Raw genomic sequence first — 15,190 nt, 5'->3', positions numbered from 1 at the left:
GAATATGTTTGGTTGTGGACACCTGTTCGCAAAAAGGGATTGTACCGCAAGTTTCTCGCCACTTACACCGGACCATTCGTTGTACTCAACCGTTTGAGCGATGTGAACAATGTCGTCGCCAAAGTGACGGCAATTAATCGGCGTTCACGGGCGACGCAAGTTGTTCACGTGGCCAGACTCAAGCAGTGCCATCACAGGTCCCTTTAACTCACTCAGCGAGCTTCGTCTGCCCCCGGGGAAAATGTCGCAGCACTGCGCGGCTGCGGCTGAGGCAGAGAAAGACGAAGTAGAGTGTGCGCGCGTGACCTCGCGGTACTCTGCGCCGGCTGGGCCTGGCCTGTAGCTTCCCTCTCGGACCTCGTTTCACCGTTTCACCCTGTAAATAAACATCATTCGTAACAATAGAATTCATTCTGTTAATCGTCTGTGAATCGACGGAATAATTCAGTACTACGATGCTTGTATCGAGTTTCGCGCTCACTTGATCAGCAATATCTTCCAAAAGAGTGGTGGCTGTTTTTAACCGAAATTTAAAAAAAAAAGTTAAGGGGGAGTTGACGTTCTTAAACAGGGATGGGATTATGAATCGCGGCGTATTGGTGGACTCCAGGTTAAGGTTGACCACCTGGAGTTCCTAAAAGTGCATACAATCCACGGTACACGGACGTTCTTGCATTTCGCCCCCATCAACATGCGTCCGGCGCGGGGGGGATTTGATCCGGGCTTAGCAGATCAACGCCGAATCCAAAGCGCCGCCACGGTGGATATTCTAACAAAAATACTTCTGTGAAGTGCTTGAGAGTATGTTGAATTTCTCACCAAAGAAAATGATTCGATCACAAAGGAGCTTTTTTATTGCAATAGAAATTATATGAGCACTCCAGGCGCATTTGTGCCGTCGCCGTCGCCGTGAGGTTCCCTATAAAGCCCAATGACGATAGATAGTCGCCGCGCGCCGTATGCTGTATGTGCGAGTGAAAGCGTGCGAGGTGAGCCGGCAAACGCGGCTCAATCCCGCGAGTGCGAGCGAACAAGGCAGGCCAGAGGCGCGTCCGGACTCTCCTGTCGCGCGCGAGGAGCGGCGGTGGGGCAAAGGGGGGGGGGGGGGGGCGCTTTTCTTAGGCGGCTGCTGCTTACGGCGCAGCCGTGCGGGCGCCGTATCTCGAAAGCGATCTTCGACGTGGTCAAAGCGCGCGCCGCAGTGGCCTCATGATTTGAGCGATCTGCGATGTTTGCAGAGTGCGCGGACTGCCGGCAGCTCCGTATGAGCTGTGCTTTCGACGTTTCATTCGCGTTGAAGCTAGAAAACAGCAGGAAGGTCAATTCGATTGCTACTGCTGCAGCCATTCTACACTCCTGCCTTTTGACAACGAATTTCTGAGCTCATCGTGTGAGATGTGTGCAGGTTTACCTGTGCGCACGTGACACCGCACTTGTTAACTTTTCTGCCTTCTATTGCTGGGATGTGGGGCCAGTCAAGCTGCGTTTATATCGCACATTCTTTCCCGCATTCTACACCACACATTGTATCTTTGCCTCATGCATGAAATGTAAACATTGAAACACTGTGGTGAAATAAACACCAAACTTCAAACACTTTGGCGGGCTAGTTGGTTTGAATCCGCGATAGAATGTGCAAGTGCGAGTGAACGATGACATAGAAAGAAACAGGCACACAGAGACAGCGTTGTGTCTCTGTGCTTGTTTCTTTCTACGCCATCCTTCAGTCGCGCTTACACGTTATATAATTCCTAATTTAGTTAGTAAGTGAATCTTTATGAGTTTATATGGTTGACAAATCTACTATACTTACTTCGTATAGCTATATATTAATTTGCTATCGCAATCGGTGCTTGGGCTTTCGGGCGAAACTGCGACTTTTTTTGAACATGCAGTCAAACTTGGGTAGAATCACTAAAAGGCGGTAATATACGCAATGTACATTTTGTAGCCATTTTCGTAAATATGTATACACATGGGTGTCTTTGAAATTTTTTGAATCTGTCCCGTTTCCAATAGATCACAAAAAGTGAACCCACGAGTGCCTTTAACGTGTAGAATTGTTTCTTATGTCGCTGACAAGCATTTAGTTAAGTACTGGTGTCCTCTGTAATGTAATTTTTACGAGCACTTGGCGAATATCGCATGCAGTTACTTTAAACAAATATGAGGAATTGACGCAATATTTTATTGCATTAGAATCAGCCCTGCCTGGCATTTGTTCGCTAGCTATTTATCAACTGCTGCAATACATTGAACTCAGTGGCAAGCTCTTTAACTTGTATCTAGAATGATTATTAATTATGGGCTCATCTACGCTGTGTCTCGATTCCATACCTGCCATTGAATTCAGGGTATCCAAGGGCATTACTTAATTCTCGACGCTTTTATTCACTTTACTTTTGTCATACTACTAGAGCGGAATTTCAGGCTAGTTGGTTATTCATGATCATCTGATAACAGCGCTTAAGGCAGTATCCTCTAAGTTAGGCTCCCGCTTTAGGCACTGTTAATAGGTGATATTGTATTACTGTGTCTTGTGCCTGTTATTATGGCTCTTAACTTGTTCCTAGGTTGCCTTAAGTTTGCTTCACGGTTCTATTCAATTTGTCTGTTACCCGCCGTGGTTGCTCAGTGGCTATGGTGTTGGGCTGCTGAGCACGAGGTCGCGGGATCGAATCTCGGCCACGGCGGCCGCATTTCGATGGAGGCGAAGACACCCGTGTACTTAGATTTAGGTGCATGTTAAAGAACCCCAGGTGGTGAAAATTTCCGGAGTCCTCCACTACGGCGTGCCTCATAATCAGGAAGTGCTTTTGGCACGTGAAACCCCATAATTTTTTTTTCACTTGGTCTGTTAACATTGGTGTTACAAGTTTTCATTTTTTATATAACTGAGCTCTTTCATTTCCCTAGTTGTGCACGAGTGCTTAACTTTATCTTTTGTTCGAATAAAAACCGATTAATCACAAATTCCGTGCAGTTCAGTGATGATGGGTATTTCTGACGCGTCGAAATTATCTAACGATAACTTAGTATCTAAGGGAAACCATTTTATTAAACCATTTGTTTTCTTATTGTCTAAAGCGTGTCACTTCTTATCACTCTCGGAGACGGCCCTATCAGTCACCCTCACCTATTCGCCTTTGCCATGCGTACACTTCTTGTAGTACACACTCCCTCTTAGGAAACGTTCTTCTCGAACAATTTTAGCAGAGACCATGATATATAAAAGACAAACGCCGTTACATATTTTTGTCCACCTGCATTCTAAGTCGCAAACCTGTCAGGTGCAAGCATAACAATAAAAAAACGATTCGTCAGTAAAAAAGAAGTAACCATCCCTATTCGTGCATATGCATCATTTCAAGAATGTTGCTGACGTAAATTTTCCGGTAAACGCGGAAAAGGCTGCCTGTCGCTTCCATGTGGCCAGTATTCCAGCATTGTCGCGGAGTCTTGACAACATTTCGTCATTCAGCCACGCAAGCTAAGAGTGATGTGACAGTTTCAGCCTTCTGGATATTGTTTAATACAATAGAACGAACTTCACAGGGTCTCTTATGTTATCCCTAAGAAACCTTGAAGGCGAATACCCAAGTAAAGATGCACTAAAGAGGGACACATAACGTACACATCCCCCTTAATTTGTTGGTTACTTCGCTTAGGCATCCTTCTTAATTCGCTTACTCCTCTTAATTCGCTTAGTCTTCACCCTTAGTTCGCTTTGTGTATTTTGCTCAGTCATCCCTCTTGATTCGAAAGCTCGAGGATGACTCCCACCGGAGGTCATGGGTTCGAGTGCCTTAATTAACCATATGTTAATTAACTGTGCCCTAACATGTGCCTTAATTACCACCAAAGGTCGCGAGTTCGACTGCCTTAACTCTATCTTATTTAACTGTGCCTGAATTAGCCCCACCTTCAATAACAGCAATAGTCGTGGGTTCGTTCCCAAAAATGGTGGTGGTTCAACTCCCACAAAAATTCGCGGGTTCATAGCCCTAATTAACACCAAAGGTCGCGCGTTCGACTCCCACCAAATGTCGAGGGTTCGTAGCCAACTTGTACCTTTTGTGTCGTCGATGCGTTTTCGCTCAAGGTCGTCTGACCGATGAGACATATAAGGATATCGTCTTTATTCTGAAGTTGCAGCATTTTACAAACGGCGAGCAAAGAACGAACAATGTTTGAAAGCCTAGAAAAAGACAAGGCGCTCAAATGCAGTTTGTTGGAAAGAACTTCATTTCGTTTTGTTATTACGCAAAGTACTTGCATTGCACAAGTATTCCGCTGCGTTGGATGTCTCTTTCAGTTTCTTACCGTTCCCCTCATTTGCTTATTTGAGAAGGAGGTTACGCTAGCACTGGTATCAACGTCAGTGTAAGTAGTGCAAGAAATTATACATACCAACTTGCAAATGATGCACCTAAAAATGACGAACTCTTCTTTAAACTATAAAAATAAAGCGCATGCAGAAAACACAAAAATAATCATTTCAAGTTTGCGGAACTACATGAAGGAGAAGGTATTACAAGAATTTGTCTGATAGATACATATTGTTACATAATGATGAACGAAGAGAGGAAGAAGAAGACCGCGACACGCTGGCTGCTGTGAGTTGGCGGTCAGCCATCTTGTCTACGCTGACTCATCCTGTACATATATTGTAAGTACAGCCTTTATATACTCCCAACGACTCCATAACATATTGGTGGAGATGCGGGGTACCACGGCTGGAAACGGAGCTCCGCAGCGGACGTTGCATCACCGCCCGCACCATGAATGACGGTGAGCACGCGGGATCAACGTCATTGCCGTCTCCAACGCCACCATCGCCACCTACGTCGCTGTCGCCTTCGGTTGTGGTTGTACAACCCAAAAATACTCGAACTTTCTGCTGGACCGATGGCACCGACGTCGAAGAGTGGGTGGCTATATACGAACGCGTGAGTGGAATCAACAGATGGGACCCTACGCTTATGCTAGCCAACCTGTTGTTCTACCTGGTGTGGTACGAAAACCATGAAGAGGAGCTCACCAGCTGGGTCCAATGCAAAGAGAAGTTGACAGAGTTGTTTGGCAAACCAGCCGGCCGTAAAATTGTCGCAAAGCACAAACTGTGCTCCCGTGACCAATCCCCCACGGATTCCTATGTCTCGAACATCCAGGACGTGCTGGAACTTTGTCGTAAGGCCGATCACGACATGGCAGAAGCTGAGAAGGTCAGGCGCATGCTTAAGGGCACTGCTGACGACGCGTTTAGTCTGCTCACGTGCAAAAACTGCTCTACAGTTGATGCCATCATTAAAGAGTGCCGAAAATTCGAGCAGGTCAAAAGCCGGCGCGTCTTGCAACCATTCACCAGACTTCCCAATACTGCCGCAACGTCGACGTGTGAAGATCAACCCGCACAGCAGCATGCGTCGCCATGAGAGGACGTGGTGCGAATCACTCGACGTGAACTGGATGCCATGGCACCGGCATTTTTCTGTTCGCGTAGCCCAGATGCTACCACTTTTCCGGTTCCCCTTGTACAAGCAATCGTTCGCCAGGAACTTCAAAACATTTATTTACATTCTGCCTGTGCTGTCGCCAATCGCAGCGCTAACGAACGCCCTTCTAATTTCGCTCCACCCCGACACTTCTCTTCGCATTATCGCAACCCGCCTGTGTGGAGAACTGCTGACGACCAGCCGATATGTTTCACCTGTCGCCGCATTGGTCATGTCGCCCGATACTGTCGCAACTCGTGGCCCGTTGTGATGAAAATGCCCGCAAACGCCACGTCGCCTTTTGTCCCCTGTGGCGTTTGGCCGCACCCTTTCGGAAAACTAAGAAATGCAGCTCTCGGAGGTGGTGCTGCATTGCCTACTACAGCAGCAAATCCTGTGTCTGTGCACACAAGAAGAAGTGTAATAGACGTTAAAATAGACGGCGTACCTGTCCAAGCACTCGTCGACGCTGGAGCCCACGTATCTGTGATTAGTGCTAGCCTACGTAGACGCTTAAAGAAGGTCCTCACCCCAACAGCTGCCTGAGTGCTTCGTGTGGCCGACGGCGGTGTGCTTGCTGTTCTTGGAATGTGTACTGGGCGTTTAATTATATCCGGCCGTCCTACTTCTGTTCTCTTTGCTATGATCGACAACGGCCCTCACGACGTTATCCTTGGATTTGACTTTTTATCCACTAATTCTGCTCTCATCGACTGCGCGACCGGCATTGTTCAGTTGGAACTGGCTTAACTCGCCGATGCTCCGATCACCGCCCCACTGCACTTGTGCTTGCTTCACGATGTGCGTTTCTCACCCGAGGCAGTTGGTTACGTCACTTTGACCACCCAGCCACAGGTTCCTGACGGTAAATATGTGCTTCGCCCCATCATCGACGTGCTTCTGAACCGGAACGTTGCTGTTCCACATACGTTGGTCACGTTTGCTAACCACGACGTCGTTCTACCACTTCTCAATTTCAGCCTGTGCCCTCAGTAATTCCGGCCGGCATGTTCTTGGCCAGCGTTTCTAGTAGTTCTGAATTTGACATTTAGAGTATGAATGCCGAGAGCCGCTTATTAGCGCCAATTATCTCTGGTTCCTTAACGGAAGACTTCGCGAAAATGATTGCACTTGACCTCACCTACGCACAGGCCACGGACACAGGTCTCCTGCTTGAATCGTACAGTGATATCTTTGATTTCGTCGACAGGCCTTTAGGCCAAACATCTGTTGTTCCCTACCGTATAAACACTGAAGACACGAATCCTGTTCGTCGGCGTCCCTATCGTGTATCGCATGCTGAACGTCGAGTCATCCAATCATAAGTAGATAAAATGCTCCGCAAAGGGGTCATCGAGCCATCAGCCAGCTCTTGGGTTTCGCCTGTCGTGCTTGTGAAAAAGAAAGATGGTACCTGGCGTTTCTGCGTCGACTATCGCCACTTAAAGAAGATCACGCGGAAAGACGTCTACCACTACTCCACACCTCCACCAATATGTTTTGGTGATGTTAGGAATATATAAAGACTGTATTTACAATGTATATACAGGATGAGCTAGTGTAGACTAGATGGCTGACCACCAACAACACGCAGCAGCCAGCGTCTCGCAATCTTCTTCATCTGTCTTCTTTCATCATTCCGTAACAATATATATATATATATATATATATATATATATATATATATATATATATATATATATATATATATATATATATATATATATATATATATATATATATATATATATATATATATATATATGGTGTTGGGCTGCTGAGCACGAGGTCGCGGGATCGAATCCCGGCCACGGCGGCCGCATTTCGATGGGGGCGAAATGCGAAAACACCCGTGTGCTTAGATTTAGGCGCACGTTAAAGAACCCCAGGTGGTAAAAATTGCCGGAGTCCTCCACTACGGCGTGCCTCATAATCAGAAAGTGGTTTTGGCACGTAAAACCCCAAATATTATTATTATTATTATTATTATTATTATTATTATTATTATTATTTGCCAGTCGTATTTATATTCCAAGGTAGTTTGCTTTAAATGGTGCACCATCCTTCCAGCTTTTTTTTTTTATACCGGCATTATGAATAGCATTGCTTGAGGCTAAATGGTGTAGCCAAACGAAGGCTGAGCTAACAGCAAGAAGACCGCGCGTGAAGGATGAACTCCGAATGGGCTCCGACTCTTGGAACACTTCACAGCTGATATGTTGCTTCTACAACGTGCTTGCCTCATAAATCGACGGATCTTAACGGGGGAAACCTCCCAGATCCGGTGAGACCTCGGCCCTTGGGAATTTTGAGGCGAGCAGGCCGCAGCGCTAAGCTTAACTTATGCGCCGCGATTATGGCGTGAAAGCATGCTCACTGCACTGCTACCGTGAAGATGGCAGCCCGAGACCCCCTACCTGCCGCAGCATTGCACGAAATCACACCAGTCGCCGCTATAGATCAAGAACTGAGTCAAGACAACGAAGAAGGGCCACCTACACCTGACATTGCGCAATATGGGTCACAGCTGCCCGCGCTACCAATCGGCATCTTGAAAGTGGTCTTCCGTGTCGTCTCGACACCTCGAAACGCCTCTCTACATGGTAATTAACGCGCCAATGCGGTAGCCCGAGAGATCGTTAGGCGGGTACCATTGGAAGAGCTGTCCAACCCAGACGACGAACCGACAGAACCACTAAACTACACTGAAACGCTACATCATTACATAGATTGCAGGAGACGCTTCTACCCACCGCATAATTCCCTTAACTGAGACGATTCCATCGCGTGGCCGACAGCTTCAAACTAATTCATTTCCCTGCCTCTTTTATCTTCACCTCTTCCACCACACACAATATCACTCATACTGCCTCTACTGTGGAGCGAAGCCCGCCGTATATCATTTCACCTGGGAGTGCCCACGCCCTCCGAGTTACTCCCCTATTCCTTCGCCTGCCCCCTAATAGACTGCGCTGACCAGCTTAGACCCGCAAGAGCAGCGACGGCTGATCCGGCGGGCACGCTGAGTGGCGCAAGCCAATGGGGCCCTGAACTAAGGGCTCCAACCTACGAGGAAGCCACCTCCTCTTATTACAAATAAATGTTTTCTCTCTGTCTCTCTATCTCCCTGACAGCAAGCCCGAGCGACGCATTTGGAAGCTGAAAACATTTTTTCATATCTTGGTCACGGACGATGAAGGATGACTGGCCAATTTCCTAGCTCTTTACTGCTCTTCGCAGTAAAATTGTGGGCTACCACAAAATTGAATGACGTCAATTTTGAAATCTCCACAAAGTTGTTTTAGCTGCACTGTTTATGTCCACTCTAAGTGATATGATTTGTCAATATTTGTTTCGAATTTGGCAACAGAAAAACCGGGATATAGCCCCAGGTAGGTACGATGGAGTGCAGACATAACTTCCGAAAGTCAAAGTTTCGTGACGTGAAAGAAAATGAATGTTGCTTGACATCGGTCTAGCTACTGCTACAGCACACTTCTCGCTCGCTCTAATATGGGGCACACGGGGAGCACGATTGCTTTGGCTGCTATTTTCAGACGGACCTATATTGTCAATCACACTTATTTGCTGTCTTATGTAAAGTGACTGACATGGATGGAGTGGGGACCAAAGCCAGAGAAGTTCGCACACTCAGAATTTATTCTTTCAATTGTGCGGCAAGAACAAAGACTTGTTGGAAGCAAGCTGACGCTGGAAAGTGCACAGAATTGTGAAAATATGGTTCACTATCAGTTTTGAAGCATGTTTTGTTCAATCAAAGCAGATTTTCATGAAAGAACAATGAAGACGACGACGAGAGGCGTGATTACATCATACTTGCCATTTGTTTGTGCGGGTGACAACTGCTAGGCCTTTGTTCAATTTCAGTGAAGGGTTTATTTTATATGACCAGCTCAGTCACGAAAATATGAAATTTTAATACAGTTTGCTAGCAAGTACATTAGGTAACCTCTTTATCTCGATGGGGAAGTCACTTACGGACATGCATTCACTCCAGGTAAATATTACGATATGTTTTTTGTACAATCACATGACAGACCATTATTATAATATCTTTGATAATATAAGATTGCAATAGAAGCCGTAAAAGTGTCAGCGTCTGATATCAGTGGAACGAAATGGAGTATTTAGAAAACAGCTCGCCTTTAGAGATATTTCGCAATTGGACGATGTCTATCTGAAAGAACACATTATATAGATATCGAAAAGACTGGAATTGTCCCGTTATATCTTAATTCTTTATTGCGAAACTTCCTTTGCTAGATACCGGGCACCTTGCGATAGTTCGATAGGTACAGGTAGGTTACTATCCCCGCTCGGATTCGGTCCTCTTCAAGAAATAATTAGGCGCGCGATAGAGCGATGGATCCACGTTCCGCTATCACAAAAGCGCGACGCTCTTTCTACAGTCACACATACGGTTCGCATATGTCGCTCGTGCAAACCTTTACTAGCACTTTGAGACTCTTTCTGCATGCGTAACGTAGCATGGCAGCAATGTGTTGCTACGGAACGTTAGGTATGACAAAAGGAGGTCAACTGCGCGTGCGCCGTTTCCAACTCAGTCAAAGACACACGAAAGCAAGGAATATATGTCAACCTTGCCTGTACTTTGGTTAACGAGTGCTTTTGTTTCGGCACGTTGGTGCGACATACTCCAAGTGTGTATAGCACGAAGAACGCGGACAAAAATACATATACACGCAGCACCAGCGCCTACAGCACTGGTCCGCTGAGTAACTGTGCTCGTCCTTCACGCGCTATCCCAACTTTAAAATTTTCCTGCCTACCGCGCGCGTCCGCCCCATAGCAACAACTTGCACAGAAAGGTGACAATGCAACCACTTCCCTTTATTCTCCTATGCAGCAGCTAACGCTTCCTGATGTTAAGTGTAATTGAATGTGCCTTAAAAAGCAACTCCGGCTATTCTTTTACCATGCCAAGGTAACGGAATCTTTAGGTTCCCGAGCATACCCCCCCCCCCCCCGCCCCCCGTCATGCGTCTGATAAAATTGTTCTGAAATTCGGAAATAATTTTAAATATGGAAAAAGCACGAAAACGACAACGAAATCTGGCCAAGCAACCGAGCGAACCTTTTCCTGTGACGTCACGAGTGTCCCCAGCGGTGAAGACGCGCAAGGCATGCCGGTATCGCCCACTGGGGAGACGAAGCGAGCGAAGAGCAGACGCTCAGCTGATTCATGACCGCGGTGAACCTTCGGGCGACAATGTCAGCTGCCCCAGCTCTTCAGGTCTGTCAAATATTGACATTGGTGATTCTGCCGAATTCAACAGGCACGAAGTAACAATAAGATTCAAATAGGGCTAGACGACAGGACCAGAAAGAGGAGGAGACAAACACAGCGCTGAACTAACAACTGATTTATTCGAAGTACGAAGTCAACATTTATATGTACAAAACTGGGCACGCATGCGCCCGGTCATACATCGGTGATCAGATACAAACTCTGGACAGCCAACATACGCACGCGTTGTACCTGCCTTGCAATCTACCCTTTATGCACCAATGCCATTTCTTTCGCTGACAAGATTAAAGATGTTTTGCTAACGCAACTATTAGATTTTCTGATGATATGGAATGCTTCAGCGACTTCTCTGGTAGTCTTGTTACTATGAAAAAATAACAATTCTGTATCGTCAAAGAAAGGTATGCATTTACAAATACTGCAATGCTTTGCCAGGTTAGTGTCTTTTTTTTTCCAATGAATTGGCATGCTCCATTAGTCTAATATCCATGCAACGGCCTGTCTGGCCTATGTAAGTTTGACCACAAGATAAAGGAATTTGGTAGACAGCGCCCTTCTTGCAACTGATGTACTTATTGACATGATTTACCTTGCATGCAGCATTCCGTTTAAAGCCTTCCTGCTTCCTCTGAACTGCTGCCCCTAATTTACCCCGCTTCATCGGAGCAGAAATACACCCTCACACCATACTTGGCCCCTATCCTCTTAAAACGATGTGACAACGCGTGCTCATAAGACATGACAACAACTTTTTTCCTCGCAACATTTTCTTTTGGGCTGTTCCGAACATTTCAGCGTTTTTATAATCTTATTAGTACCAGCTACAATTACAGAATCTGGAAAACCGGCCTCTCTGCATCTCTGGGCTTGGACCATCAGGCTACTGGACATTTGATGAATACACGATTTTTTGACAGCCATACCAATACATCCTGTAACAATTCCGAATTTAACAAGCTTAGAGTGACAAGACGCGTAGTTTACAAGAGGTTTTTCACTCCTGGGAGCGTATCCCCAGCATGCATGGTTAGACAAAAAGGTCAAATTCAGATCTAAGAACTGCAGGTCGTTGCTCTGTGGGATCTCATGTGTGAAACTCAGTCCAGACCCATGCTTAGAAAAAACATCGAGTAAGTCAGGCACACATTCAGCACCCTTAGACCTAACTAAAATTAGGAAGTCGTCCACACATCGAAAAATTCGAATATACCTTCCATTTAAGTCCTTCTCTACTTTCCTGTCAACGAAACTTAGAAAAATGTTACTAAGTATTGGGGCAATTTTGGCACCAATACACACCCCCGACTTTTGCTTGAATACTTTATCTTCCCGCATTACATAGGTATTCTCTAAATAAAGGGATAAAAGTTCCATGAACGACCCACTCGAAATGCCACAATTATTTTGGAATGCGCACTCATCGTTTTGGTCTGAGATGCAGTTCTGAACACATTGCAGAAGTTGATTATGGAGAAGAGAATGGAATAAATCAACTACATCAATGCTAAAACCAAAGCGCGAAGTCGGGTTCTCCTTCAAGACAAACTTTACTACTGCCTCTGAGTTAGGCACAATAAACGGGTCAGCCACGGAAAGTGCTGACAAATGCTTATTGAGGTAAGATGATACCACTAATTGCCAAGTTTGGCGTTCGGAGACTATTGCTCGAAAAGGAACGCTTGGCTTATGTGTTTTTGCCGAGAAAAAAATTTCAACTAAAGAGCGCTCTGCATCCTTAACTTTATTAGCCAAACTTAGTAGCCCCATGCCTCTCAATAATGAAACGGCTTCCTTCTTATTCTTTACCGGTTCCTTACTAGTCACTTTAAAATGTTTGCCTATTGCCTCAAGCGCCTTCTTTGAAAACTGTTCCTCAGAAAGTACAACAAAGTAACCGTCTTTGTCGGATTGCACGACTCGCAAACGGCTATCACACAAGTAATCCACCAGCAATCGAAATCTATTGCTGCGCATTTTAGGGCTGTTACTACTGGCCACAGCGTCAGCACACTCTGATACACACCTAGTTCTGTCCTCGGGCTGAGCCTTAGATGACACATTATGGGCGAAGCCCACTTTTCAACAGTCCTCAGACCAGTGTCGAGGCAAAACTTAGGTCCAAGGCGCAAGGTTTTTTCGTGGTTTGAATCCAAAACGACGTGACCGAGGACCAGCAGCTTTCCTTCTGCAGGAATACTTCTTGTGCCTTGCGGAAGGGATGTTCCGACCGTGTTCCAAAGGAATTCCGTGAAATGGTAAATGGTCACACACCACTCGCGAAACACACGCTGACACACGTGTTCGAAGTTAGTTTGGGTTCAGTTGTGAGCACTAGGTCGAGAGTGTTTGAGATACTAGCTGTATTCGGAGCTGGTTTAGTGACCACTTGCGCAAAGAAAAAAGTGGAACATTAACCTAAAAATGATTTGGCCTGAGACGAAAAAGGGAGTAATGATGGAGCCTGAGTGTTCCATTTAATGTTCGGAAAGTTAAAGTCGCCTAATAAATAAAGGGGCGATGATGGAAAGCATAGTTATACGTTAATAATTACATCATCCAATTCGCTAACGAATGTGGGTGAGGAAGGAGGAGATCGGTAGCACACGCCTACAACTGCCTTCTGGTGATTAATGGTAAATTAAGCCCAGACTATGTCGATGTCAGCAGCCACAGAAATTTGTGAAGAAGGAACGCCGTTAGAAATGGCAAGTGGAATGCCGCCGCCATGACTCACAACACGATCCTCCCTATAAATAGCGAAGCGATGAGTATCCTCAGAGATTTCAGAATGATTATTGTTGTTCGAAAGCCACGTTTCTGTTAAGGCGAGAATGTGTGGAGAACAAGTGTCAATCGCTGAGGACAATGAAAAATATTTGTTCAGCACAACTGCGAGTCGGCCTAGTTGGAACAGATTCATCATTAAATCTTTTTGTGTGCAAACAAACAAGGACGAAGAATAGGGGCAACACAAGGACAAGCGCTTTCTAACAGCTGGTCCAACTTCCTAACTGGTCCAACTTTCTAACAACTGGTCCAACTTTCTAACAACCAGTTGTTAGAAAGCGCTCGTCCTTGTGTTGCCCTTATTCTTCGTCCTTGTTTGTTCGCGCACAAAAATTTTTAATGATGTTCAACAGACTTCCAATGTTAGTAAAAAAGATGGACACACGATGTTGTCAAGTCAGTCTACTTCCCCTCTCGCTCCGCTAAGCGAAGTTACCTGCAGGAACTGTGTTTATTGCGCGTTGGCCCTGCGATGGTTTTTCTGTACGCATTTCATTTCGGCGTCAAAAACGTAGCACCTGTCGTTCATAAGCAGTTTGTCGTATCTTAGTTTAACCACAGGTGCACCGGGCTGACTTCTTCCAAACTCGATAAGATTTCCCCGTGCAAGACGGGTTGCTGGGGAGTAACCTTCGCTACGAGTGATATTGCTTGTTTTGAGATGATTACGTAGTCAAGGAACATTTTCTTTTATTTTAAAACTCAAGAAATTTACAATTATAGGTCGCAATGTTCCCGGTGAAAAAACGCCTAAGCGATGAGCACGTTCAATTGATTCGGATGAAAAAGATGGAAGTATGGTTTTCAAAGCAGATATAACCTTATTCTCGGTTTGTTCCCATCTTCCTTTAGCGTCTGGAATGTGACGAATGATTAGCTTATTTCACCGACATCTGTGTTGAAGCTCAGTGTCGCGGGCCCGCAGAATTGCGCTTTTCTTCTTTGAGGGCTCCGACAGGGCTCTTCATAGTACACAGCACTAGTTGCATTTTTCTTCCATACCGTCCATCCGTTTGCTCAATACTGTGAATTTCGCTCCCATGTTTTCTGGCCGTTCTTGATAGCTTTAATATCAGCGGCTTGTTCGGCTAAAGCTTTTGAGGACTAGAGTGAGCGGGTGTGCATATCTTTAATAAAGCGAAACATTATCTTAATTTGTTCAGCAGGGTCGTCAGGCATTATTTCAATATCAAAAAGTCCATCTGCCCGCATAAATGATAGACTGCGCGAACACAAAAATAAAGTCGACAAACTTGTATCAGATCGCTTTCTCTCCCTTCATTGTAAGCAACATAAGTGCTCCCTTCTCTTTGAATCAACAACCATTACCGGTAGAAACAAGTGCGAACTCACTAGACTTATAATAGAAGCTGAGTAGATTGATGCCCTAGGGGATACATGTATCAGCAAACCATCATTGGCTCTCTCTGAAAAAGAACTGAAATTTTTGCGCATGGCCTAACATATCAGAAAATGTATCGCTCTGATTGTTAATCTGTTCAAGTGGCTGTGACTCATGTTCTCTGAGTGTATAAGTACGACCTGGTTTTCGACAATAAACAGTGTTGGAAGTTAGCGCTGTGTGTGTCCCTTTGTGTCTTCTCATGTCCCGTCTTTG

The 15,190-nt window shown here is 45.5% G+C and overlaps 1 protein-coding gene across 1 annotated transcript in view; it reads left to right on the top strand.

The window, feature by feature from the left end:
• Nucleotides 1-9,365: 9,365 nt before the first annotated feature.
• Nucleotides 9,366-15,190, top strand: part of LOC135905619 (uncharacterized) — a 30,011-nt gene continuing 24,186 nt past the window's right edge. The window contains exon 1 of the mRNA XM_065436576.2: nt 9,366-9,513. Within this exon, the coding sequence (XP_065292648.1) occupies nt 9,478-9,513 (36 nt within the window). The 5' untranslated portion in view covers nt 9,366-9,477. The remainder of the gene's footprint in view (nt 9,514-15,190) is intronic.

Source organism: Dermacentor albipictus, chromosome 1 (genome assembly GCF_038994185.2).
Source record: "Dermacentor albipictus isolate Rhodes 1998 colony chromosome 1, USDA_Dalb.pri_finalv2, whole genome shotgun sequence".
NCBI classification, from domain to species: domain Eukaryota; kingdom Metazoa; phylum Arthropoda; class Arachnida; order Ixodida; family Ixodidae; genus Dermacentor; species Dermacentor albipictus.
The sequence above is the reverse complement of the archived record's forward strand: the minus strand, read 5'-3'. Positions and strand labels throughout refer to the sequence as shown.